The 27,978-nt window shown below is 44.4% G+C and overlaps 1 protein-coding gene across 3 annotated transcripts; it reads right to left on the minus strand.

Moving 5' to 3' along the window:
• Positions 1 to 502: 502 nt before the first annotated feature.
• On the minus strand, positions 503 to 27,898 carry LOC115102154 (kinesin heavy chain-like). Of its 3 annotated transcripts, none has more exons than XM_029621777.2 (29): positions 27,320 to 27,898; positions 25,601 to 25,688; positions 25,268 to 25,341; positions 24,881 to 24,985; positions 24,689 to 24,737; positions 24,520 to 24,575; positions 24,269 to 24,356; positions 23,544 to 23,668; positions 22,689 to 22,793; positions 22,242 to 22,390; positions 21,659 to 21,807; positions 20,723 to 20,907; positions 20,437 to 20,505; positions 17,754 to 17,960; positions 17,345 to 17,491; positions 16,711 to 16,899; positions 16,282 to 16,399; positions 15,026 to 15,087; positions 14,815 to 14,924; positions 14,548 to 14,649; positions 14,335 to 14,395; positions 14,084 to 14,155; positions 13,866 to 13,970; positions 10,864 to 11,080; positions 8,804 to 8,969; positions 8,590 to 8,675; positions 2,747 to 2,774; positions 2,504 to 2,589; positions 503 to 2,336 (listed from the first exon to the last, which is right to left on the minus strand). In XM_029621777.2, the coding sequence occupies exons 1-28, from the start codon at positions 27,446 to 27,448 to the stop codon at positions 2,511 to 2,513; spliced, it is 3,120 nt and encodes a 1,039-aa protein (XP_029477637.2). In that variant the 5' UTR covers positions 27,449 to 27,898; the 3' UTR covers positions 503 to 2,336; positions 2,504 to 2,510. The 3 variants fall into 3 exon arrangements, with proteins under 3 accessions (XP_029477637.2, XP_029477636.2, XP_029477635.2); XM_029621776.2 differs by having other exon boundaries at positions 8,590 to 8,672; positions 14,815 to 14,927; XM_029621775.2 differs by having other exon boundaries at positions 14,815 to 14,927.
• Positions 27,899 to 27,978: the final 80 nt, after the last annotated feature.

The following is a 27,978-nucleotide window of genomic DNA, read 5'->3' on the forward strand; positions in this document are numbered from 1 at the left end:
CTCAAGTTCTGTGAGGTGGAAGAAATTCCTTTGCTCTCTATGAAAATTCACTCTGTCTCTTACACTGTGTGGCCATGAGGCCGGGTCTTCTCAGGAATTTACGACCTCTCTCTGACCACAGCAGCCTAGTTGAAGGAGGCAGGGAGAGGGGGATGGGCTTGCTGTACCCAAAGAGGGCAACGTCATGACAACTGCCAAAGGTGCTTTAACAAAGTAATGAGTAAAGGGTCTGAATACTTATGTAAATGTCATATTTAATTGATTTAATTTTTATACATTTGCTACATTTTATAATATTGTGTGTAGATTGATGAGGAAGAAAAACAGTTTAATCCATTTTAGAATAAGGCTGAAACATAACAAAATATGGAAAAAGTCAAGGGGTCTGAATACTTTCCTAATGCACTGTATTGTGCACTCACTCAGTAACCATTCGGACAGTCTTCACTCACACAATACACAGTCCAAAAGTTTTCACAACACAATGATTCTTTGGACATGATTTTCTTCTATGAACTTATTTCTGTAAGGGTTTATTTCTGCCAACTACAACATAATGATTCACATATTTTAATGAGTATATACAAAAATATGCATGTCGCACAATGAATCACACAATGAGCATATAGGCCTACAGAAATATATAAATACATACAGTACACATTATGGTTCCCTAACAAAGTAATATTATGTGTCATTTTTTTCATTTTACTACATAATGATATGCTTACAAGTTTAACAATATTATCACATATTTTAGATATGCTAAAGTCAGACAGTCGAATATCTGGTACAATTTCTCAAACTTGTTACATCCAATAAATGACCTCAAATGGGAATCTAAATAATCGTTGGGGGCAGGTCTGGTTTGAAATAATTCAGTCTTTAATTTATCCAAGTGGAGGGGATAATGAGTTTTTCAAACTGTTACTTTATCTCATCACTTTCTTCAGTAATTAGCAATTATGCAGCCAAAAGGATTTGAAAGATATAAGTGGCCCTGGCCCCACAACACACTGTTATCAATCAGAGATCCTGAGGTGCTGTAGGTGTCAGTCATTAGTAGGCCAAATTCTAGGTCATAGTGTCTGTTAGAGAGACCTGAAGTAAACACTGTACAGTCCGGCTAGTTAGTGAACCAACTCTACTGTACAGTACTTGTCAAAAGACCTTGGTCTCCCAATCACAGCTCCAGCAGCTGCTAGTTTTCTCTGTCCCGATTGGTTGATCAGGATTCTGACTGAGAAAACACAGCAGAGCACAGGACCATGTAAAGTTCACATTGGTAAGCTGCCATTACTAACATGCCACTGTTACAATCAAATAAAAGGCTTTCAAACCCCATACTGGTGGCAGCTCGGTTGGGAGCAGTTTAAAAACACATCCAGGAGGTGTTTTGTGGTATATTGAATAATGTTTTTTTTATAGGGGTTGGGAAATGTTGGCAGGATGTTGTGCCCTATAACAGAATACACAGAGCAGGTAGAAGGGGTACCATTTTAAAATAGAGATGTGACTATCTCATCAATAACATCATACCTTACTTCATGATGTTAAGGAGGAGGAATCTTTGTACAAACAAATCAGTTGACAGGACATAACAGCTCCCTTCACTGCCTTTACAATCCACTAATATAACAACATGTTGGAATAATGATTTAAGTTGATAAGTTGTATCAGTAGATCTAGAGGTAGTAAATACACAGATACTGTACTTCTATATATGTACACACATGACTGCATGTTATGATCATGTGAAATCAGCTGTCATTATTATTAAGGCTGGGTTAGACTCTAAAGGGCATAGGGCATGGCTGAGTTCCACATGCCTCAGTACTGACTGGACAATGACATCATACAACTAATACAACAGCATCATAAACTCTACATGACATCTGTCAATACCACCGTAGTGGTTCATGACAGTTTAAAGCAAATTGAGTAACACTGTCATGAAACATGCACAGATTTAGTTGGCTACTCAGCTAGCTGGGCAACATGCAGAGTGAGATCCTTTGTTGTAGGCTGGCATAACGTCTTATAGGAGAGGCGCCAGGGCATGGTTATGACGGTGCTATAGGTCAGCATTATGATGCCACTGTCGAGTAAAGTGGAACTGTACATACACAGAGACAGTGCTGGTCAATACCTCTACAGGAGTATACATTACGATGTGTTCTAATCACAGGAGTGTGAGGGTGGTCGCCATTGGGAGCATGGGGCTGAGCTTGGGACTACAGGGGAGAATCCGTGGCCAGGTATGGGTGCAGGGGGAGGGAAGCTAGATGGCTGCATGCAAATATATGGGAGCGGTCCTGAATACAGTATTTGGTCATCTGTGGAAAGAAAAGGAAATAGGTCGTTAGGAGATGCATTTCAAACAAGGAGTAGGAATTCATCCTTCAACATGTATATTGAATTCATCATTTGTTGTGAATGTAAACAATGCGTCTGATGAGAGAGTTAATGTGTGTGTGCGCCTGTGTGCGTGCGCGTTAGTTACCATGGCATTAACTTGCAGCAGTCTCCTGCTGAATGATGTACAGTCTGCCTGGGTCCTCCACCTCACTGCCACAGTGCCCATCACTCCTGCAGACACACACTACACTGTTCAGTACTGTAGAGTGGGAGAAGTAGCACTGGTAGTAGTAGTAGTAATAATAGAGTAACAGAGGTAGAAGTGGGAGTAATATTAGTCTCTTTGTAATGCTTTTACAATATACAATTGAGACGCTGATATGCTTACCTGTTGTCATTGATGTCTACGGTGTTTCCTGTTCATGAATATAACAGGGAATAGTTAGGATTAGTGTGTATATACTGTACAGTGCCTTCGGAAAGTATTCAGACCCCTTGACGTTTTCCACATTTTGTTACGGTACAGCCTTTTTCTAAAATGTATTAAATAAAAAAATCCTCAGCAATCTACCCACAATACCTCATAATGACAAAGGGAAAACAGTTTTTTTGAAATTCTAGCAAATGTATTAAATATCAATATCAGCAACAATTTACATAAGTATTCTGACCCTTTGCTATGAGACTCCAAATTGAGCTTTGGTGCATCCTGTTTCCATTGATCATCCTTAATACGTTTCTACAACTTGGAGTCCACCTGTGGTAAATTGAATTGATTGGACATGATTTGGAAAGATACATGCCTGTCTATATAAAGTCCCACAGTTGATAGTGCATGTCAGAGCAAAAACCAAGCCACGAGGTCAAAGGAATTGTCCGTAGAGCTCAGATACAGGATTGTGTCGTGACACAGACCTGGGGAAGGGTACCAAAACATGTCTGCAGCATTGAAGGTACCCAAGAACACAGTGTACTCCATCATTATTAAATGGAAGAAGTTAATAACCACCAAGACTCTTCCTAGAGCTGGCCCCCCAGCCAAACTGAGCAATCGGGGGAGAAGGGCCTTGGTCAGGGAGGTTACCAAGAACCCGATGGTCACTCTGACAGAGCTCCAGAGTTCCTCTGTGGAGATTGGAGAACCTTCCAGAAGGATAACCATCTCTGCAGTACTCCACCAATCATGGTAGATTGGCCAGACGGAAAACGCTCCTCAGTAGAAGGCACATGACAGGCTGCTTGGAGTTTTCCAAACGACAAGCATAAAGGTTGCAGCATCATACTGTGAGGATGTTTTTCAGCGGCAGGGACTGGGGGACTAGTTAGGATCGAGGGAAAGATTAATAGAGTAAAGTACAGAGCGACCCTTGATAAAAACCTGCTCCAGAGCGCTCAGGACCTCAGACTGGGGCGAAGGTTCACCTTCCAACAGGACAACGACCCTAAGCACACAGCCAAGACAACACATGAGTGGCTTTGGGATAAGTCTCTGAATATCCTTGTGTAGCCCAGCCAGAGCCCAGACTTGAACCCAATTGAGCATCTCTGGAGAGACCTGAAAATAGCTGTGCAGCGAACGTTCCCCATCCAACCTGACAGAGCTTGTGAGGATCTGCAGAGAAGAATGGGAGAAACTCCCCAAGTACAGGTGTGCCAAGCTTGTAGCGTCACACCCAAGAAGAATTTAGGCTGTAATCGCTGCCAAAGGTGCTTCAACAAAGTACTGAATAAAGGGTCTGAATACTTATGTAAATGTAATTATTTTTTATACATTTGCAAAAATTTTCAAAACCTGTTTTTGCTTTGTCATTATGGGATATTGTATGTAGGTTCATGAGGGTATAAGGCTGTAAAGTAACAAAACATAGAAAAAAGTCAAGGAGTCTGAATACTTTTTGAATACACTGTATATACTGTACCAGTCAAAAGTTTGGACACCTACTCATTCAAGAGATTTTCTTTATTTTTTACATTGTAGAATAATAGCAAAGATATCAAAACTATGAAATAACACATATGGAATCATGTAGTAACCAAAAAAAAGTGTGAAACAAAGTACTTCAAAGTTGCCACCCTTTGCCTTAATGAAAGCTTTGCAGACTCTTGGCATTCTCTCAACCAGCTTCACCTGGAATGCTTTTCCAACCGTCTTGATGGAGTTCCCACATATGCTGAGCACTTGTTTGCTGCTTTTCCTTCATTCTGCGGTCCAACTCATCCCAAACCATCTCAATTGCTAAAGATGGTTAGGAATTGCGGCAGCAGGTAGCCTAGTGGTTAGAGCATTGGACCAGTAAACGAAAGGTTTCTAGATCGAATCCCGTAGCTGACAAGGTAAAAAGGCAGTTAACCCACGGTTCCTAGGCCATCATTGTAAATAAGGATTTGTTCTTAACTGACTTGCCTAGTTAAATAAAGGTAAAATTTAAAAAACAAATTGTGTCGAGGTCAGGTGATTGTGGAGGCCAGGTCATCTGATGCAGCACTCCATCACTCCCTTTCTTTGTCAAATATCCCTTACACAGACTGGAAGTGTGTTGGGTCATTGTTCTGTTGAAAAACAAATGATAGTCCCACTAAGCGCAAATCAGATAGGATGGTGTATCGCTGTGGTAGCCATGCTGGTTAAGTGTGCCTTGAATTCTAAATAGATCACTGACAGTGTCACCAGAAAAGCACCATCACACCTCCTCATCCATGCTTCACGGTGGGAACCACACATGTGGAGACCATCCATTCACCTACTCAGCATCTCAAATAGACACGTCGGTTGGACTCAGATTTGGACTCATCAGGCCAAAGGACAGATTTCCACCGTTCTAATGTCCATTGCTCGTGTATCTTGGCCCAAGCATGTCTCTTCTTATTATTGGTGTCCTCTAGTAGTGGTTTCTTTGTAGCAATTGGACCATGAAGGCCTGATTCACGTCTCCTCTGAACAAATAGATTTGTCACATGCGCCGAATACAACAGTGAAATGCTTACTTACAAGCCCTTAACCAACAATGCAGTTTTAAGAAAAAGAAGTGTTAAGTAAAAAAAAAAAAGATAATAATAGAAAATAAAAGTAACAAATAATTAAACAGCAGCAGTAAAATAACAATAGCGAGGCTTTGTACAGGGGGTACCGGAACAGAGTCAATGTGGAGGCTATATACAGGGGGTACCGGAACAGAGTCAATGTGGAGGCTATATACAGGGGGTACCAGTACAGAGTCAATGTGGAGGCTATATACAGGGGGTACCGGAACAGAGTCAATGTGGAGGCTATATACAGGGGTACCGGAACAGAGTCAATGTGGAGGCTATATACAGGGGGTACCGGTACAGAGTCAATGTGGAGGCTATACAGGGGGTACCGGAACAGAGTCAATGTGGAGGCTATATACAGGGGGTACCGGAACAGAGTCAATGTGGAGGATATATACAGGGGTACCGGAACAGAGTCAATGTGGAGGCTATATACAGGGGTACCGGAACAGAGTCAATGTGGAGGCTATATACAGGGGTACCGGAACAGAGTCAATGTGGAGGCTATATACAGGGGGTACCGACAGAGTCAATGTGGAGGCTATATACAGGGGTACCGGAACAGAGTCAATGTGGAGGCTATATACAGGGGGTACCGGAACAGAGTCAATGTGGAGGCTATCAATGTGGAGGTATATACAGGGGGTACCGGAACAGAGTCAATGTGGAGGATATATACAGGGGGTACAGAGTCAATGTGGAGGCTTTGTGGAGACTATATACAGGGGGTAACAGAGTCAATGTGGAGGTTATATACAGGGGATACCGGAACAGAGTCAATGTGGAGGCTTTGTAGAGGCTCAGGGGGTACCGGTGAGTCAATGTGGAGGCTATATACAGGGGGTACCGGACAGAGTCAATGTGGAACAGGGGGTAGAGTCAATGTGGAGGCTATATACAGGGGTACTGGTACAGAGTCAATGTGGAGGCTATATACAGGGGGTACCGGTACAGAGTCAATGTGGAGGCTATATACAGGGGGTACCGGAACAGAGTCAATGTGGAGGCTATATACAGGGGGTACTGGTACAGAGTCAATGTGGAGGCTATATACAGGGGGTACCGGAACAGAGTCAATGTGGAGGCTATATACAGGGGGTACCGGAACAGAGTCAATGTGCGGGGGCACTGGTTAGTCGAGGTAGTTGAGGTAATATGTACATGTAGGTAGAGTTAAAGTGACTATACATAGATAATAAACAGAGACTAGCAGCAGCGTAAAAGATGGGTCTGGTAGACCTTAGCTGTTCAGGAGTCTCATGGCTTGGGGGTAGAAGCTGTTAAGAAGCCTTTTGGACCTAGATTTGGTACTCCGGTACCGCTTGCCGTGCGGTAGCAGAGAGAACAGTCTATGACTAGGGTGGCTGGAGTCTTCAACAATTTTTAGGGCCTTCCTCTGACACTGCCTAGTATAGAGGTCCTGGATGGTAGGAAGCTTGGCCCCAGTGATGTACTGGGCCGTACGCACTACTACTGTAGTGCCTTGCGGTCGGAGGCCGAGCAGTTGCCATACCAGGCAATGATGCAACCAGTCAGGATGCTCTCGATGGTGCAGGTATAGAAACCTTGGAGGATCTGAGGACCAATGTCAAATCTTTTCAGTCTCCTGGGGGGGAATAGGCTTTGTTGTGCCCTCTTCACGACTGTCTTAGTGTGTTTGGACCATGATAGTTTGTTGGGTATGTGGACACCAAGGAACTTGAAGCCCACAACCTGCTCCACTACAGCCCCATCGATGAGAATGGGCGCGTGCTCGGTCATCCTTTTCATGTAGTCCACAATCATCTCCTTTGTCTTCATCACGTTGAGGGAGAGGTTGTTGTCCTGGCACAACAAGACCAGGTCTCTGACCTCCTCCCAATAGGCTGTCTCATCGTTGTCAGTGATCAGGCCTACCACTGTTGTGTCATCGGCAAACTTGATGATTAAAACAGCAGTGTTGGAGTCGTGCCTGGCCATGCAGTCATGAGTGTTCAGGGAGTAAAGGACACACCCCTGAGGGGCCCCCGTGTTTAGGATCAGCGTGGCGGATGTGTTTAGTCCCAGGGTCCTTAGCTTAGTGATGAGCTTTGAGGGCACTATGGTGTTGAATGCTGAGCTGTAGTCAATGAATAGCATTCTCACATAGGTGTTCCTTTGGTGGGAAAGGGCAGTGTCCAGGTGGGAAATGGCAGTGTTGAGGGCAATAGACATTGCCTCATCTGTGGATCTGTTGGGTGGTATGCAAATTGGATTGCGTCTAGGGTTTTGGGATAATGGTGTTGATGTGAGCCATGACCAGCCTTTCAAAGCACTTCATGGCTACAGACGTGAGTGCTACAGGTCGGTAGTCATTTAGGTGGGTTACCTTAGTGTTCTTGGGCACATGCTTTAAAACATGTTGGTATTACAGACTCAGTCAGGGACAGATTGAAAATGTAAGTGAAGACTCTTGCCAGTTGGTCAGCGCATGCTCGAAGTACACATCCTGGTAATCCATCTGGCCCTGCGGCCTTGTGAATGTTGACCTGTTTAAAAGGTCTTACTCACAGTCCTCCGGAACAGCTGATGCTCTCATGCATGTTTCAGTGTTACTTGCCTCAAAGCGAGCATAGATGTAATTTAGCTCATCAGTTGATGTTGAGATGCGTCTGCAATCTCTGAGGCTGATAACTCTAATGAAATGATGCTCTGCAGCAGAGGTCACTGGGTCTTCCTTTCCTGTGGCGGTCCTCATGAGAGCCAGTTTCATCATAGCACTTAGGGTTTGTGTGACTGCACTTGAAACTTTCAAAGTTCTTAGCATTTTCCTGATTGACTGACTTTCATGTCTTAAAGTAATAATGGACTGTCATTTCTCTTTGCTTATTTGAGCTGTTCTTGCCATAATATGGACTTGGTCTTTTAACAAATAGGGCTATCTTCTGATTATCACCCCTACCTTGTCACAACACAACTGATTGGCTCAAACACATGGGTTATTGTAGAGTTTTAATGTCTTCACTATTATTCTACAATGTAGAAAATAGTAAAAAATAAAGAAAAACTTTAAAAGGTGTGTCTAAACTTTTTACTATATTTTTTTCTGACATTCAATGACTTAATTACAAGCTTTTAACCACGGTAAAATGTAATATACAGTAAAAACCAGAACTGTTGGTGTGGGTGATGGGTGAACTGTATGTGTGGGTGATGGGTGAACTGTATGGCTCTGGTACTCACCGTTATCCCTGTCTATGTTGAGTGGGTAAGACTCGAGCATGTCTGTGGGGTTGACTGCTCTGTTGGCCAGTCCTGTGGACACTCTGCTTAACATAGACATTAGAAAACAGTCACTCCTGAGTCCAATAACACACCAATACAAGTAAACTATTCAAAGCTAAATTTACTTAAAGGATTGATCTATATAAATATGAGTGTGTGAGATGGGACTCACATGTTTGTCTGGACGGAGCTGATCTGAGAGTTAGGTACGGTGGTCTGTTCTGTGATGGCACTCTGGAACAGGGCATTACAGTAGGTGTTGGCCGGCTCACTGACATGTGTGTAGAACGGGTTGGTAGGAGAGCACACTGGCAGCTGCTTCGGGCGCACTGGTTTGGCTGCAGGGTAACACAGAGGCCAATCAATCAGTATTACAATACAGAGGTAAATTATGTTTTTTTTTTAAACAGATATATATACAGTGCCTTGCGAAAGTATTCGGCCCCCTTGAACTTTGCGACCTTTTGCCACATTTCAGGATTCAAACATAAAGATATAAAACTGTATTTTTTGTGAAGAATCAACAACAAGTGGGAAACAATCATGAAGTGGAACGACATTTATTGGATATTTCAAACTTTTTTAATAAATCAAAAACTGAAAAATTGGGCGTGCAAAATTATTCAGCCCCCTTAAGTTAATATTTTGTAGCGCCACCTTTTGCTGCGATTACAGCTGTAATCACTTGGGGTATGTCTCTATCAGTTTTGCACATCGAGAGACTGACATTTTTTCCCATTCCTCCTTGCAAAACAGCTCGAGCTCAGTGAGGTTGGATGGAGAGCATTTGTGAACAGCAGTTTTCAGTTCTTTCCACAGATTCTCGATTGGATTCAGGTCTGGACTTTGACTTGGCCATTCTAACACCTGGATATGTTTATTTTTGAACCATTCCATTGTAGATTTTGCTTTATGTTTTGGATCATTGTCTTGTTGGAAGACAAATCTCCATCCCAGTCTCAGGTCTTTTGCAGACTCCATCAGGTTTTCTTCCAGAATGGTCCTGTATCTGGCTCCATCCATCTTCCCATCAATTTTAACCATCTTCCCTGTCCCTGCTGAAGAAAAGCAGGCCCAAACCATGATGCTGCCACCACCATGTTTGACAGTGGGGATGGTGTGTTCAGGGTGATGAGCTGTGTTGCTTTTACGCCAAACATAACATTTTGCATTGTTGCCAAAAAGTTCAATTTTGGTTTCATCTGACCAGAGCACCTTCTTCCACATGTTTGGTGTGTCTCCCAGGTGGCTTGTGGTAAACTTTAAACGACACTTTTTATGGATATCTTTAAGAAATTGCTTTCTTCTTGCCACTCTTCCATAAAGGCCAGATTTGTGCAATATACGACTGATTGTTGTCCTATGGACAGAGTGTCCCACCTCAGCTGTAGATCTCTGCAGTTCATCCAGAGTGATCATGGGCCTCTTGGCTGCATCTCTGATCAGTCTTCTCCTTGTATGAGCTGAAAGTTTAGAGGGACGGCCAGGTCTTGGAAGATTTGCAGTGGTCTGATACTCCTTCCATTTCAATATTATCGCTTGCACAGTGCTCCTTGGGATGTTTAAAGCTTGGGAAATCTTTTTGTATCCAAATCCGTCTTTAAACTTCTTCACAACAGTATCTCGGACCTGCCTGGTGTGTTCCTTGTTCTTCATGATGCTCTCTGCGCTTTTAACGGACCTCTGAGACTATCACAGTGCAGGTGCATTTATACGGAGACTTGATTACACACAGGTGGATTGTATTTATCATCATTAGTCATTTAGGTCAACATTGGATCATTCAGAGATCCTCACTGAACTTCTGGAGAGAGTTTGCTGCACTGAAAGTAAAGGGGCTGAATAATTTTGCACGCCCAATTTTTCAGTTTTTGATTTGTTAAAAAAGTTTGAAATATCCAATAAATGCCGTTCCACTTCATGATTGTGTCCCACTTGTTGTTGATTCTTCACAAAAAAATACAGTTTTATATCTTTATGTTTGAAGCCTGAAATGTGGCAAAAGGTCGCAAAGTTCAGGGGGGCCGAATACTTTCGCAAGGCACTGTACCACCTGTTACTTAAAATAGCTATATTTGACCCATGTCTAAGCGCCTATTTTATTTTCAAAATGTTCTGTGTCATTCCGATCATGTATTCTATTTATCAGTGACTGCCTATGAAGCTCTCCATCCATAAACAGAGGACACGTCAGCACAGTCAGTAGAACTGTATTTGGGGTGGGTGCGCTACCGATCTGTGCTGCATGGGGGCGTCTCAGAGTGTTCTTGGTTCTCATGGCGTCTTTGATGCGGTCCACTTCCTGCTGGTAGCGACGCCTGTCGATCATGGCTCCCTCCTTGGCGTCCCTCAGTGCCGTCTCCAGGGCCTTAACTCTCTCAGCAGTAGACCGAAGACGTTTCTCCAACTTTGGAAGCTCACAGCGCAGATCTGCATTGTCACGAACCAGCTACAGAGAAATGCAGAAAGAAAGAGAGAGAGAGGGAAGAGAGGAAGTGAGAAGAAATAAGAGTGACACAAGGGAAGAGAGATTTGTTGCCTGAATATTTATTGATCAGGGATGGATAAGGTAAGAGAGGGGTGGGATGAGACTGGGTAATAAGGGGAAAAGGAAATTGTATTAACAACAGGGAAGGAGAGGAGACTGGATACTTTTCTTTCAATATTTGTGTCCTCTGAATATCTTGTATCACATAAGTATTTTGAATTTAAATGTTTCTTCTCTCATATCCCTTAGCATAAAATCATGATATCATTCAAAGGTAAATATTAGAGGTTGACCGATTAATCTATGGCCAATTAATTTGGGCCGATTTCAAGTTTTCATAACAACCGGTATTCGGCAGTTTTGGACACCGATTATGGCCGATTACATTGCACTCCACGAGGAGACTGCGTGGCAGGCTGACTACCTGTTACGTGAGTGCAGCAAGAAGCCACTGTAAGTTGCTAGCTAGCATTAAACTTGTCTTATAAAAAACAATCAATCTTAACATAATCACTAGTTAACTACAGGTGGTTGATGATATTACTAGTTTATCTAGCTTGTCCTGTGTTGCATATAATCGATGCGGTGCCTGTTAATTTATCATCGAATCACAGCCTACTTCGCCAAACGGGTGATGATTTAACAAGCGCATTCGCGAAAAAAGCACTGTCGTTGCACCAATGTACCTAACCATAAACATCAATGCCTTTCTTTAAAATCAATACACAAGTATATATTTTTAAACCTGCATATTTAGTTAATATTGCCTGCTAACATGAATTTATTTTAACTAGGGAAATTGTGTCACTTCTCTTGCGTTCCGTGCAAGCAGAGTCAGAGTATATGCAGTAGTTTGGGCCGCCTGGCTCGTTGCGAACTATGTGAAGACCATTTCTTCCTAATAAAGACTGTAATTCATTTGCCAGAATTGTACATAATTATGACATAACATTGAAGGTTGTGCAATGTAAAAGTAATATTTAGACTTAGGGATGTCACCCGTTAGATAAAATACAGAACGGTTCCGTATTTCACTGAAAGAATAAACATGATAGTTTCCGGATTTGACCATATTAATGACCTAAGGCTCGTATTTCTGTGTGATATTATGTTGTAATTAAGTCTATGATTTGATATTTGATGGAGCAGTCTGACTGAGCAGTGGTAGGCAGCAGCAGGTTCGTACGCATTCATTCAAACAGCACTTCCGTGCATTTGCCGGAAGCTCTTCGCTGTGCTTCAAGCATTGAGCTGTTTATGACTTCAAGCCTATCAACTTCTGAGATTAGGCTGGTGTAACCGATGTGAAATGACTAGCTAGTTAGCAGGGTGACGTCACTCGCTCTGAGACCTTGAAGTGGTTGTTCCCCTTGCTCTGCAAGGGCCGCGGCTTTTGTGGAGCGATGGTTAACGATGCTTCGAGGATGGCTGTGGTCGATGTGTCCCTGGGGCGAGGAGAGGGACGGAAGCTATACTGTTACACTAGCAATATTATAGTGTCTATAAGAACATTCAATAGTCAAAGGTATATGAAATACAAATGTTATAGAGAGAAATAGTCCTATAATTACTATAATAACTACAGCCTAAAACTTCTTACCTGGGAATATTGAAGACCCATGTTAAAAGGAACCACCAGCTTTCATATGTTCTCATGTTCTGAGCAAGGAACTTAAACGTTAGCTTTTTTACATGCCACATATTGCACTTTTACTTTCTTCTCCAACACTTTGTTTTTGCATTATTTAAACCAAATTGAATATGCTTCATTATTTATTTGAGGCTAAATTGATTTTATTGATGTATTATATTAAGTTAAAATAAAAGTGTTCATTCAGTATTGTTGTAATTGTCATTATTGCAAATAAAATAAAATAAAAATGTAATTGTCCGATGAATCAGTATCGGCTTTTTTGGGTCCTCCAATAATCGGTATCGGCGTTGAAAAATCATAATCGGTCGACCTCTAGTAAATATACTGTGAAACCTTTCCTCTTCTTTTGGTTCATGCCAGACTAAAACAGCTAAAAACCAGTCAGATAACACGTGACAACATCTTTGTGAGTATTGTATCACACGAGCACTCACATTCACATACAACTCACTCTTTTTCTCTTTCAAACATCTCTCAGATTCATCAAAAATATTGCATGCAAAGAAAGAGTGTTAAGGAAGCATCGAGCCGTTTGTGTCCCTTTAGAAGCCTAATGGATCGTGCCCAAAGCAGAGGGAAGTTTTAGGTTGAAAATATAAAGACGAAAAAGGGATGCATGGAGGCGAAGGAGAAGCGAGGGCCTGTACCTGTCCGTAACACTCCATCATCTGCAGGGTGTGCTCTCAATGCACACAACAACAACAACAAAAGAAACCCATGAAACAAACACACAAAGACACACACATACACACAAACACACATCCATGCCCACACACACAAAACAGCACAAGGACAAGAGGTGAAAAAAGAGTGAGTGGAACAGAGCCAAGAGGAGCCAACCCACTGTGCACAAACTGGTTGAATCAACGTTGTTTCCTCTTCATTTCAACTAAATTACATTGAACCAATGTGGAACAGGCGTTGAATTCACATCTGTGCCCAGTGGGAAGGGTAGAGAGTTGACTGTGCAGGGGGGAAAGGGACGATGCTAGGTTGTGAGGTGCTCGCACTTAGAGCTGGAGAGAGGTTTCTAGTTAGGTTTTACTTTATCAAAACCAGTCAGACAACACAACTATCCTGTGAGGCTCTCACCTGTTTGTGAACCTTTGTAAGCTGGTCCAGGTTATTCTCAAGAAAGGAAATCTTCTGTTTCTGGGTGCAAGACCCCCCACTATCATCAGGTTCCATTTCGGTACTCTGTGTAAGAATGAAGGGAGGAACAGAGAGAGAGAGAGGAAAGAGGGGTTTCGTACCCTTCATAGTTATTAATAGGGTTATATTCTGTCTTTCTTTCTCCATCTCTCACTCACTTTTTTAACCCGCGACGTGAGGTCTTGAACGAACAGCTTGCGCAGGTTGTGGAGGGTCTGGAGCTCCCGGGCCTGAAAAACAAAGATGTAGAAGAAAATAAGTCAAATAAGGAAAAAGAGGGAGAAGGTGCAGAAAATAAGAGCTAAAGCAGGGAGAGAAGAAAGAGGGAGATGAGACAAGAAAAGGGATATAGGGGGAATGAGGGAGAGAAAGAGGAAGAAAGGAGGGTAAGAGAGAGAGGGCCACTCACGACAGTCTCCTCCAGCCCTTTGAGATCCTGCTTGGTCTGCTCATGGCGCTCATGTAGAAATCTGACAGGAAGAGGAAACATCCTCATCAGCAACATCAAAATCAGAACACATTTCTTAACTTTGTTCAACTGTGAAGTGAGTTCACATTGTGTCAGTGTGTGTGTGTGTGTGTGTGTGTGTGTTTGTGTTTGTTCGTGTGTGTTCAGACTTACGACAGCTCCTCCAGCCGCTCGCTCTTGCTGCTGTCCACGCTCTTCAGACGGTCAAAGTCGGCAAGCACCTGAGCCAACTCAATCTGCAGCTTCTGGTTATGACTGAGAGAGAGAAAGACCGATAATAATATAATGTTTAATAAGAGAGAGAAAAAGTTGAATGTTGAAAGTTTTTAAAAGTGAAGTGAATGTTTTCATCATTGTTTTGTTTTATCTCATCAATGGCACATAAATGAAGAGGCTTCCAGTAGTTCTGATGACACTGACTCAGTGAGGTCATCGATGATCCTCTGCTTCTCGTTGATCTCATCCCGGAGACGGGCCATCTGCATGTGGTGCAGACCACGGTGAGACTCCTCCCCCTGCTGCCGAGGAACCTTCTGAACCACCGAACAATGAGGAAAATCACACTGCCGGTTTCATTTTATTTCAGTCATTACTGGGTGACATGATTAGCATGATTGGAATCCTTGTTTACCTTGACGTTACCCTCCTCGGTCTCACCCTTCTCTCCATCCTTCTCTTCAAGCAGAGAGTTATCTGTAACATAGAAAGAGATCTATAAGATATGTTTTCCCACCTGGGTCCATAAGCCTGGCTGATGTGAGGGTGGATGATGTGCACAGGTGTGTTACCTGAGTCCTGTAGCCTGGCTGATGTGAGGGTGAAGGGTGTGTACAGGTGTGTTACCTGAGTCCTGTAGCCTAGCTGATGTGAGGGTGAAGGGTGTGTACAGGTGTGTTACCTGGGGGGTGAAGGGTGTGTACAGGTGTGTTACCTGAGTCCTGTAGCCTGGCTGAAGTGAGGGTGGAGGGTGTGTACAGGTGTGTTACCTGGGTCCTGTAGCCTGGCTGAAGTGAGGGTGGAGGGTGTGTACAGGTGTGTTACCTGAGTCTTGTAGCCTGGCTGAAGTGAGGGTGGAGGGTGTGTACAGGTGTGTTACCTGAGTCCTGTAGCCTGGCTGATGTGAGGGTGGAGGGTGTGTACAGGTGTGTTACCTGGGTCCTGTAGCCTGGCTGAAGTGAGGGTGGAGGGTGTGTACAGGTGTGTTACCTGGGTCCTGTAGCCTGGCTGAAGTGAGGGTGGAGGGTGTGTACAGGTGTGTTACCTGGGTCCTGTAGCCTGGCTGAAGTGAGGGTGGAGGGTGTGTACAGGTGTGTTACCTGGGTCCTGTAGCCTGGCTGAAGTGAGGGTGGAGGGTGTGTACAGGTGTGTTACCTGGGTCCTGTAGCCTGGCTGAAGTGAGGGTGGAGGGTGTGTACAGGTGTGTTACCTGAGTCCTGTAGCCTGGCTGAAGTGAGGGTGGAGGGTGTGTACAGGTGTGTTACCTGGGTCCTGTAGCCTGGCTGAAGTGAGGGTGGAGGGTGTGTACAGGTGTGTTACCTGGGTCCTGTAGCCTGGCTGAAGTGAGGGTGGAGGGTGTGTACAGGTGTGTTACCTGAGTCCTGTAGCCTGGCTGAAGTGAGGGTGGAGGGTGTGTACAGGTGTGTTGCCTGGGTCCTGTAGCCTGGCTGAAGTGAGGGTGGAGGGTGTGTACAGGTGTGTTACCTGGGTCCTGTAGCCTGGCTGAAGTGAGGGTGGAGGGTGTGTACAGGTGTGTTACCTGAGTCCTGTAGCCTGGCTGAAGTGAGGGTGGAGGGTGTGTACAGGTGTGTTGCCTGGGTCCTGTAGCCTGGCTGAAGTGAGGGTGGAGGGTGTGTACAGGTGTGTTACAGGTATATAGCGATGTGTTACCTTGGTCCTGCAGCTTGGCCAGCTCCTCGCTGAGGGAGTCGTGGCTCTCCTCCAGCATCCTCTTCTTTAGCTCTACACTCTGCATGTACTCCGTCAAAGACCGGATCTTGGCTTCATGCTGCGAACACATTTACATTTACATTTAAGTCATTTAGCAGACGCTCTTATCCAGAGGACTTACAAATTGGACACCCAAACAGAGTCACTCAGCTGACGTGGCACACTACACTCCCATCTATACAGTTTAGAAAATGTACAAAGTCTCTAAAGTTTGTCAATGACATGAAGGAAGAATGTTTTCATAGTGAATCTACTGTATGTATACACAGTATCAACATACCCTATGTATTTCTACACATATGCTGTGTATAGTCATTCTAGCAAGTTGTGATGTTGATACTGAGGTGCCCAGTAGAGCTGGAGGCTGACCTGTGAGATGAGGAGCTGGCAGGAGGAGAGCTCGCGGCCCGTCTCCTCCATCTTGCGATGACACTCCAGCTGCAGGTTCTCCAGCTGGCGACAGCGCTTCACCATGGACTTGACCTCCGACTTGATCTTACTGATGTAGAGACGGGCCACCGTGAACTCCTCCTCGATCGCCCCGCTGATCTCCACCGGCTACAGCAGAGAGAGAGAAAGAGAGAGAGAGAATGACAGATTAGAGAAAATGAGGGAGAGGGATTAAAAGAAAGGTACACAGAGAGAGAGAGATGCAGGCATGAGAAAGGGGGCGGACAGGGTGGATTTTAATGATGGGGCGGTGGCTCCTAAGCTGAAGAGTATACTGTATACAAAAACCTCTCTATCTGCCCGTCAGTGGTGGCTGGTGGCACTATAAATTGGGAGGTAGGGCTCATTGTAATGGCTGGAACATAATGCATGGAATGGTCTCAAACACATCAAACACCTGGTTTTCGATGTGTTTCATACCATTCCATTCACTCCATTCCATCATTATTATGAGCTGTCCTTCCCTCACCAACCTCCTCTGCTACTAATCTACCTAATTGTTCTACCACTCAGCAGTTCCAAAGGAGAGCAGTATGAGATGTAATTAACTCACCAGCTTGATCTCCCCGTTGCCCACGATGGTGCTGAACTCACTTAGGTCCCTCATCAGGCCGTTGAGGACGTCAGCGATGCGCTTCCTCTGCTGACCACTCACTTCCTGCATGTGAGATAGCTCCGCCTCCAGCTCCATCAGACTGGCCTGCACAGCAGACAGGATGGAAGGAGGGAGGGAGGGATGAGTGGAATAAACGAGAGACATAGGCTACAGATTTACTTATGCAAAAATGTCAGCTAAGTAATGCCACCACGTTGGCAGACCTCTGGTCATTTCAAGTAGAGCAAAGAATCCATACAAGACTTTATAGAAGTTCATAGTAGACTTTCGGTACACTCTATGGCATGTATTTCTATGCCCTTTCTGTACACTCTATGGCATGTATTTCTATGCCCTGTGGACCCACCATCTTCTGGGCCAACTGGTCGGCCAGCAGCTGGTTCTGCAGGCCCTTCTCCTCCACCTCCTGGCTCTTCTGGTCATAGTTGATGGCCAGCTCCTCCAGGGCCTGCAGCACCTCCTTCACCTCTGTCTTGGCACAGCTGCTCTCCACCTGCAGACGACCCAGCTCTGCCTGCACCTTGTCCCCATCCCCACGAGAAGATGCCAGCAGCTGGAGAGACCGAGAGAGTGATAACGATCACATAAACACAGCCTCACAAACATGATCATATGTAGGAACACAGTATACAGACAACACACAATATAAGTCATATTCACACACAGTACACATACAGTACACAACCACACACAAGGCACACACAGATGGCCTAGATTTAAAACTGGCGCAGAGTCATCCCTGCTGCTATGACAACTGATCTATTGAAAGAGATTTGTTGGCTAACTGAAAGGGTAGGAAATGGTTTATACAGTCAAATGTATCAGATTATCACATCTATTGGGTATTATATGTAGAGGATCCCAGGCTATTTGTTTGCTTGGTTATAATTCTACTACTTTCTGTATAGACCTAGTGCACATGCACTGACATTGAATCCCCATTAGATGTCACCTCTACCACTACTCCCCCTAGTGTCCATAACACAAAGCGCACTAAATACTACCTATATTACCAACATGTTTAGATTCAGGATAATCAAGATTTGAATCACAATACATTTGTGAAGAAGACCTTTGCGTGGCCAAGAGATGCCTGGACAGAGATACAGACAGAGAGGGGAACAGAGATACAGACAGAGAGGGGAACAGAGATACAGACAGAGAGGGGAACAGAGATACAGACAGAGAGGGGAGCAGAGATACAGACAGAGAGGGGAGCAGAGATACAGACAGAGAGGGGAGCAGAGCTACAGACAGAGATACTGACAGAGATACAGACAGAGAGGGGAACAGAGATACAGACAGAGAGGGGAACAGAGATACAGACAGAGAGGGGAACAGAGATACAGACAGAGAGGGGAGCAGAGCTACAGACAGAGATACTGACAGAGATACAGACAGAGAGGGGAACAGAGATACAGACAGAGAGGGGAGCAGAGCTACAGACAGAGATACTGACAGAGATACAGACAGAGAGGGGAACAGAGATACAGACAGAGAGGGGAACAGAGATACAGACAGAGAGGGGAACAGAGAGGGGAACAGAGATACTGACAGAGAGGGGAACAGAGATACTGGCAGAGAGGGGAACAGAGATACTGACAGAGAGGGGAACAGAGATACAGACAGAGAGGGGAACAGAGATACAGACAGAGAGGGGAACAGAGATACTGACAGAGAGGGGAACAGAGATACAGACAGAGAGGGGAACAGAGATACTGACAGAGAGGGGAACAGAGATACAGACAGAGAGGGGAACAGAGATACAGACAGAGAGAGGAGCAGAAATACTGACAGAGAGGGGAACAGAGATACTGACAGAGAGGGGAACAGAGATACAGACAGAGAGGGGAACAGAGATACAGACAGAGAGGGGAACAGAGATACTGACAGAGAGGGGAACAGAGATACAGACAGAGAGGGGAACAGAGATACAGACAGAGAGGGGAACAGAGATACAGACAGTGAGGGGAACAGAGATACAGACAGAGAGGGGAACAGAGATACAGACAGAGAGGGGAACAGAGATACAGACAGAGAGGGGAACAGAGATACAGACAGAGAGGGGAACAGAGATACAGACAGAGAGGGGAACAGAGATACAGACAGAGAGGGGAGCAGAGATACAGACAGAGAGGGGAACAGAGATACAGACAGAGATGGGAACAGAGATACAGACAGAGAGGGGAACAGAGATACAGACAGCGAGGGGAACAGAGATACAGACAGAGAGGGGAACAGAGATACAGACAGAGAGGAGAACAGAGATACAGGCAGAGAGGGGAATAGAGATACAGACAGTGAGGGGAACAGAGATACAGACAGTGAGGGGAACAGAGATACAGACAGAGATACAGACAGAGAGGGGAACAGAGATACAGACAGAGAGGGGAACAGAGATACAGACAGAGAAAGGGAACAGAGATACAGACAGAGAGGGGAACAGAGATACAGACAGAGAGGGGAACAGAGATACAGACAGTGAGGGGAACAGAGATACAGACAGAGAGGGGAGCAGAGATACAGACAGAGAGGGGAGCAGAGATACAGACAGAGAGGGGAACAGAGATACAGACAGAGATGGGAACAGAGATACAGACAGAGAGGGGAGCAGAGATACAGACAGAGAGGGGAACAGAGATACAGACAGAGAGGGGAACAGAGATACAGACAGAGAGGGGAACAGAGATACAGGCAGAGAGGGGAATAGAGATACAGACAGTGAGGGAACAGAGATAAAGACAGAGATACAGACAGAGAGGGGAACAGAGATACAGACAGAGAGGGGAACAGAGATACAGACAGAGAGGGGAACAGAGATACAGACAGAGAGGGGAACAGAGATACAGACAGAGAGGGGAACAGAGATACAGACAGAGAGGGGAACAGAGATACAGACAGTGAGGGGAACAGAGATACAGACAGTGAGGGGAACCGAGATACAGACAGAGAGGGGAACAGAGATACAGACAGAGAGGGGAACAGAGATACAGACAGAGAGAGGAACAGTGTGTCCCGAGTGAGTTCACCTCATCCTGATCCAGCATCTGCTCCTTCAGTTTCTCAACCAACTGACACTGCAGATTGATCTCATCATCCTGTGGAGACACGCACACACACTATGGTCACTCGGTTTACTGGTGGAAATGAATTGAGGACATTGTACTGTTTGTTTTAAAGGATACTGGTTTACTTTGTTTTTTTTTGTATACAGTGTGTGCATGTGTAGATCTCCATACCCTCCAATGAGTATATATGTGTGTGTGTGTGTGTGTGTGTGTGTGTGTGTGTGTGTGTGTTTGAACAGGCACTAACCTTGTCATCCAACTGCTTGTAGAGCTTGCGGATCTCCTCCTCGTATTTCTGACGCTCCTCCTCTGAGATACGCACCACGATGGAGGAGGTGTCGTTGTCCAGGATCAACACGGGGCTCCGCTCCTCCACCGACTCCAGACGCACCACGTCAGCAGTGGTCCTCTCCGTCTCAGGAACGTTCTCCCCTGGAGGAGCATGAAGAGTGGAGAGGATGGAGAAAGGAGATGATGGGTCAGCAGCCTATGTCAGCTCTTAAGAGAATGGACTTCCTATTCATCTGTCTAGAGAAGCTAAGACAAGCTTTTTCCTGGAACATAAGTGTGCTGACACGATGTGCCTTGTTCCCCATCCTTAGGTAAACAGAGTTATAGGCGTATCAAGAATATGCAAGGCAAGCATTTTGCAAGGCAAAGTATATTAAGACTGTTGTCACGACTTCCGCCGAAGTCAGTTCCCTCTCCTTGTTTGGGCGGCGTTCGGCAGTCGACGTCGCCGGTCTTCTAGCCATCGCCGATCCACTTTTCATTTTCCATTTGTTTTGTCTTGTTTTCCCGCACACCTGGTTTACATTCCCTCATTATTTGATGTGTATTTAACCCTCTGTTTCCCCCCTGTCTGTGTGTGGAATTGTTTGTTGTTACGTGTATGTGCACATCAGACTGGTTTGCGCCGGGTTATGTCAACCCGTATGTGTTTATTGTTGTTAGTGCCGGGTGTCTGTTCGCCGTAATAAAGGCCTCCGTTTGCTACCCAATTCTGCTCTCCTGCGCCTGACTTCCGTGTGGCCAGTTACGCATACCTTTACAACTGTAAATTAATCAACATTGTGAAAAATACTGTAATTAACAAGAATCAAATGTAATAAACTAGGAATGTAATTATGACCTATAGAATGTTTCAATCCAGTAAACTCTTTTATCTCTCAGTAAGTCTAACCGTTCCTCCAGCGGTTGAGCTCAGCCTCCAGCCTCTGGGTGGCCTCCTTCATGGTCTTGTTCTTCTCCTTCTCCTTCTCGTACTTCCTCTTCCACTGATCGGCCGTCAGCTCCAGGTTGACGGACGCCGTGTTCCTGATGGTCTTAGCACTGCGAAAGTAGAGCGAATGGGGGTTAATGCCATGATGATGCAGTCACAGATTGGGATGGCAGTGTAGCCTAGTGGTTAGAGCATTGGACTAGTAACCGAAAGGTTGCAAGTTCATATCCCCGAGCTGACAAGGTACAAATCTGACGTTCTGCCCCTGAACAGGCAGTTAACCCACAGTTCCTAGGCTGTCATTGAAAATAAGAATTTGTTCTTAACTGACTTGCCTAGTAAAATAAAAATACATTATAGTGGGGATAATATAATACAGGTATATTTATTCTGGACCAATAGATTATGAATACGGGTTTAGGAAATACTGATTCAAAATCCTTTGACTAGGGACATGATAACACATTGGCTGTTTGTGAGCAGAGTGTAGAACCTGCTAAATGATTACATTATCAGTGTAGGGAGAAGACAGAGTGTTTGTTACCGTTGTCCGAACATCAGGGTGGATTTGGTTTCGGCATCGTTGTAGCTGGAGGGGGAGCAGCAGATGAACATGGTGGTCCTACAGTTTCCCCCCAGAGAGTCCTGCAGGATACGGGTCATCTTGCTGTCACGGTACGGCACGTGAGTTTTCTGAGGAAGAAGAGATAAAGGGAGTAAGAGACGGGGAAGTAGGAGTACAAATGCAGCATTCAGTTAACCTTGCTGGCAGATTAAGGCCAGGAGAAGGTTGGCATTGGTGTGTGTGGTGAGTTGGCATTGACTAGGCTTCAGATGGGTTGGCACTGAGTTGTGAACCTTCATTAGCAGGTCCAGGGGTTGGGTTGGGTTGGTGGCTTGGAGATGAATGTGCAGTAAGTTGATACGGATGGATGTGTGGAGGTGCTGGGATGAATGATAAGTAAGGTGGACGGCTGTGTACTGGACTCACCGTCCCTTCAGCCAGAGCAGATATCACGTTGCCCAGAGCGGACAGAGACTTATTGATGTTTTTGGCCTCATCAAGGACGGCGCCCGCAGCACCGGTTTTGCTGACCTGAGAGAGAGAGAGAGAGCCAGAGAGAAACAAAGAGAGAAACAGAGAGAGAGAGTGAAACAGAGATAGGGAGAGATGGAGAAACTCAATTACCGACTGTGACTTAATGACCCATGGAAAGGTCACTAAAAGGTCACTAAAATCTGTCCTTGTGGACATAGCTCCATACATCATCTCTTGGTTCTGAGAAATGCTGCTGCCGATGCTGCTACAATGGAGTATACAGAGGAGAAATGCTGCTGCTGCTACAATGGAGTATACAGAGGAGAAATGCTGTTGCTGCTACAATGGAGTATACAGAGGAGAAATGCTGCTGCTGCTACAATGGAGTATACAGAGGAGAAATGCTGCTGCTGCTACAATGGAGTATACAGAGGAGAAATGCTGTTGCTGCTACAATGGAGTATACAGAGGAGAAATGCTGTTGCTGCTACAATGGAGTATACAGAGGAGAAATGCTGCTGCTACAATGGAGTATACAGAGGAGAAATGCTGTTGCTGCTACAATGGAGTATACAGAGGAGAAATGCTGCTGCTGCTACAATGGAGTATACAGAAGAGAAATGCTGCTGCTGCTACAATGGAGTATACAGAGGAGAAATGCTGTTGCTGCTACAATGGAGTATACAGAGGAGAAATGCTGCTGCTGCTACAATGGAGTATACAGAGGAGAAATGGCTTTAGCGGTCCATGGTCTCTCTCACCTTAACCCAGCCAGGTAAACCAGACAGGCAGACAGACAGGTCTTACCTTCTCACTACCAGCCAAGTCCACCAGATAGAGTTTCCCACACAGCTTCTGCTCTGTCTCTGTATGCTCTTGCTTGATGTTGATCAGGAAGATGCTGTGACTGCGAGAGCTGTGCTCATTCATGTCTATGGGGAGAGAGAACAACATGGAGTCGAATGAGCATCTTTGCACAAAATAAGCCTATAGTGTATTAAGGGATTTACGTGCGTTTTGTTTATTTTGATGGGCAGAATCAATGTTTTTCTGGATCAATAATGCAAGTTTCTCACTGATATATGATGCAAATGAGAGTACGCAATGTACTCTATAAAAACCATTTCAGGATAGGACCAGTATCGGAGTCATTCTCCTGATGCGACCTACAGTGCCCAGAATAAAGGCTCATGTTAGTAAGCTGCTCCTATCTTATAGTACCAACTCATTATCAGCAGACCTGAGCCCATTACAGTGTTATGACTATGCTACAGTGAGTCAGCATTACATTAGCCAGCAGACACCCAGTTGGACCCTTGTAATTGACAAGGTCCTCCATATACGTAGAGATAGTGCTTGTAAGTAGAATACAAGTGGGAAGAAGTGATACTATATAAGCCATAATGAGTCACATGGCTGAACTGTCACCAGACACTTCACTAACCATGCAACTCTCCTGCTAGCAGAAAAACATGGCACTGGATTATCTTCTTAGATGGATAGTGGTGGAATGAAACATTCTGGAGGCTTACTGGTCACGGCAACATGGCGGTTGTTTTTCCCCTCGTCAATGACATCCATGACCTCATCAGGGCTGGACACAAAGCGCTCAGTGCAACCCTACATCACAGGGAGTGGGGAAGGGGGAGACAGGGATGGTAGAGGAGTGAGATAATAAAGGGTTAATAATGAATATGCATGCTCCTTTTTTATTGGAAAATCTAATGCACAGTTATAAACAGATGTTGGGGTAGTTGGGTATGGTTGACCTTGGTAAACCCACCTTTACATATGGGATCTTGTTCTTATCCTCATGAACAGCCAGGTTAGTCTTGGTCACTACAAGATAAATAAATAACCTTTAGAGCAGACAGTCTTTGAAGAAGATTTGGCTCAGTAATGGCATTGGATGTGGACTTGGTATATAACATTTCGGTAAACTGTGTACAAACCATCCAGGAGATCACGAATTTTGTCCATATAGACTTCAAAATATGAAACCTTAGAAGAGGAAAGAGAAAAGATAAGATATCACAATCAAAAGTCAAACATGCTGTGGCTTCATGTAAGAGCAATACTTATTGCCACTGAGTCATTGTGGTATCATCCTAAAGTTGGTTGAGGAGATGGAGATGAATCCAAACCTTGATGTGGAACTCCAGGTTCTCATCCATGCCAAAGATATGGTTGAAGATGTCCTCTGCAATCCTGGGGATGATGCCCATCTGATTGGGGTCATGCAGTTTTCCCTATAAAGACATAATGTGCAGTCAGTCTCTGGTGTTTAAAACCCTCGTATCATTACAAGCAGCGTTTTTCCAAAAAGATTTACCAGAGGGGGTACAAATGCCCCCAAAGCAAGATCTGGGGTATTACATTTTGACTGAAACCAAACTGAAGCCATATTTATGCTGATTTATGGAGTTATTTCATAATGCGAGATCATCACTTTCTAAGAAGATAAAAAGTATTTTAAAATAGTGGATTATGTATATTGGTTTCCATCCTCATTGTAATGACTCCCACTGTACCTCCATGGTGTGAGTCTTCCCAGAAGCAGTCTGTCCATATGCGAAAATAGTGCCATTGTATCCGCCCAGCACATCTATATAAACAGAGGGAAACCAAGATCATTTGAGGAAATTATACAAATGAAAGAATTTCTTCAGGCCTTCAAGTCTGAAAATAAGAAAGACACCAACAACATTTAGTATGAACACAGTTATGGGAAACAACGGCAGCAAGTAATACTGTGTGATGTCACCGACTGAGTCAGAACCCCATGTCGATTTCTCTTTTCTCTCTCTACACCTCCACTGCATGTGGATGTTGTTCTGCCATTGTTGACCGTATCTGGTCCTTACCCTTGACAATTTGCTTAGCACAGGCATTGTAGACCTGCTCCTGAGTGGTGTTGGTGGGGAAAACCCGGTCGAACACATAGGACCTCCCCTGGGAGACACAAAGACATTAGGTCATTTTGTAAAGCAAAAATGGTAGCTGTAACTACACAGACCAGGATGAAGCAAGATATAGCCTAGACATAACGAGGGACATTTTCTTGTCTCCAATTGTCTTTCCAATTAGCATCGTTATTTCATGTATACTGTATATGCCAAACAAACAAACAATGGAAATGCAATCAAGTTTGTTCTTGGTTCCTTATTTATGGATAGTGATAGGCAATATATGTTTGTCAATCACTGAATCAATTAAAGGGACAGATGAAAAAAGGTCAGAGACAATAAGTACCAAAACCGTAGAGAAATAATCCCGTTTCCAAAACGTCCTAGGATAGAGTTTGGAGGGCATAGTGTTTCATCTGCGTGCCTACCAAAAAGGTTTAGAATCATCTCACAACGATGTGATCTTGAATGGAACCCTGCTTGTCTCTTCACCACATGCTAGTCATGTAAGCCTTTGGGAAATGATGTCATATAGGTTATCATTGACTGAAGCATAACCAAGAGCTTGACTCAGACTGGATTTTAACACAGCAGGTCTTCAAATATGGAAATCATTCAGAATGCATGTAGGATCCTTCAAACTTGCATTGTAGGCCTATAATATATTGAATCTCAATCCTTTTAGAAAACAGAAGAGTATCTGATCACTAGCACTACAGACGCATCCCCATGACAAAATCATTGTCCACAGAGTCAGTCTGGCACAGAGGAGAGTGGATCCGTTCTAAACAGTAGAATGATATTGATCCTCTCCTCCATGTGCAATAAGAGAACAGGTTCTTGGCCCATTGTTAAGAATTATGACTGAAGAGGTCAGTCTAAGGTTTCCATGAACATCCTTAGCTAAGCTCTAAATGAATCCACCATCTCTTTCCACTCTGTCCTGGCCCTGATCGACCCATAAAGACTAGTAGGCCTGTCTGAAGAGGGACTGATTAAGCGGCACTGTGTTTTATGTATTGGCATTGATCTTGGGCCTACAGTATCTACATTCCTTCTACATACATCTAATGTACCATTGTCATTACCTACGAACCAACTCATTACAACAGGAATAACAGCAGCCTGAATGTTTTATCCTGAACATCTCCCCGATAATCAAAGCAATCGTGTAACGAACCTGGGAGCGCGGAAATCGACTCTGCCGCACGAGAATGCTTTTGCGGCACAGTCGATAGCGCACCGGACCTCGGGCTAGAAGGTCGAGGGTTCGAGACCTGCTCCCTGCCTGTTTCATTACACTGGTGTTATAGACAGGCTAGGTTGATCACCCAAATAGGCGTGTAGTATCTTCAGCCCGTTTTCATGTATGTTATTCATAGCCTAAGCAGGGAAAAGGTTCATGTAAGTTGGTGTCGATTTTATGGGGGCCGATGTAACTGCAGAAAATAAAACGTGACCAGGAAATGGGCCTACACTGAGCCGACTGCACTGAATAGAATCACATTTGCCTTTACAGGCTAGGCTACACAGTAATAACGATTGTAAATAATCAGGTAGGGCCTAATTTCAATCACAAATCATTGTTATTATTGGCAGTCCAAACTAAAACATAACAGGTTAATTATAACAGGTTAATTATTTATTAATGAGCATATGAGAAACAAAGCGCCTTACCCCAACGTTGACACTGTCATCTCCTTGAAATGTAGGGATAAATTGATCCCCACGCAGAATCTCCGATTGATTCAGGGGGCGAAAGCGACACAAAACTTTGATATTACATTCTGAGGTTACATCGGCCATTGCGCAAATTCAATGGATGGGTTTAGAATAAACTAATCGAGAATCAGATTAAAGCAATTTGCAACCCGTCGATCGTAAAATAATGAATGAACGATCTGCTAAGATGCAACCAGAAACGTCCTTAAACGTATGTCTTAAAGGTAGAACAATATTTCAACTCAGAGGTAACGCTTGACAGTTGACAACAGATCAACTACAATTTAGAGGCCAAAAATTATGCTTCGAGCATGTCGCAGCAAAAATAGGCCATGTAAATTCTAATTAAAATAGCAATGCGTTACATCCTTGTAAGAATATATAGATTTTTTTGCTAAATTCCTCCTCTGGCTAAATCTTGAAAGATGGACGTAGTCAAGGATGTTTTTCTCAGATGTGTCGTTGTCAGATAGATGGCGGCACAGGCGGTCAGGCTGGTTGAAGGTGAGACTGCTTTACTGTGTGGAGCGTAGGGCGTGGTCTGCCTCTTCCCTTTAAAGTGGTACCCGCCTCAGCATCCATATCAGCATCCAGGCACCGGATGTAGCCTATCA

Source organism: Oncorhynchus nerka, linkage group LG20, assembly GCF_034236695.1.
Source record: "Oncorhynchus nerka isolate Pitt River linkage group LG20, Oner_Uvic_2.0, whole genome shotgun sequence".
Lineage (NCBI taxonomy): Eukaryota > Metazoa > Chordata > Actinopteri > Salmoniformes > Salmonidae > Oncorhynchus > Oncorhynchus nerka.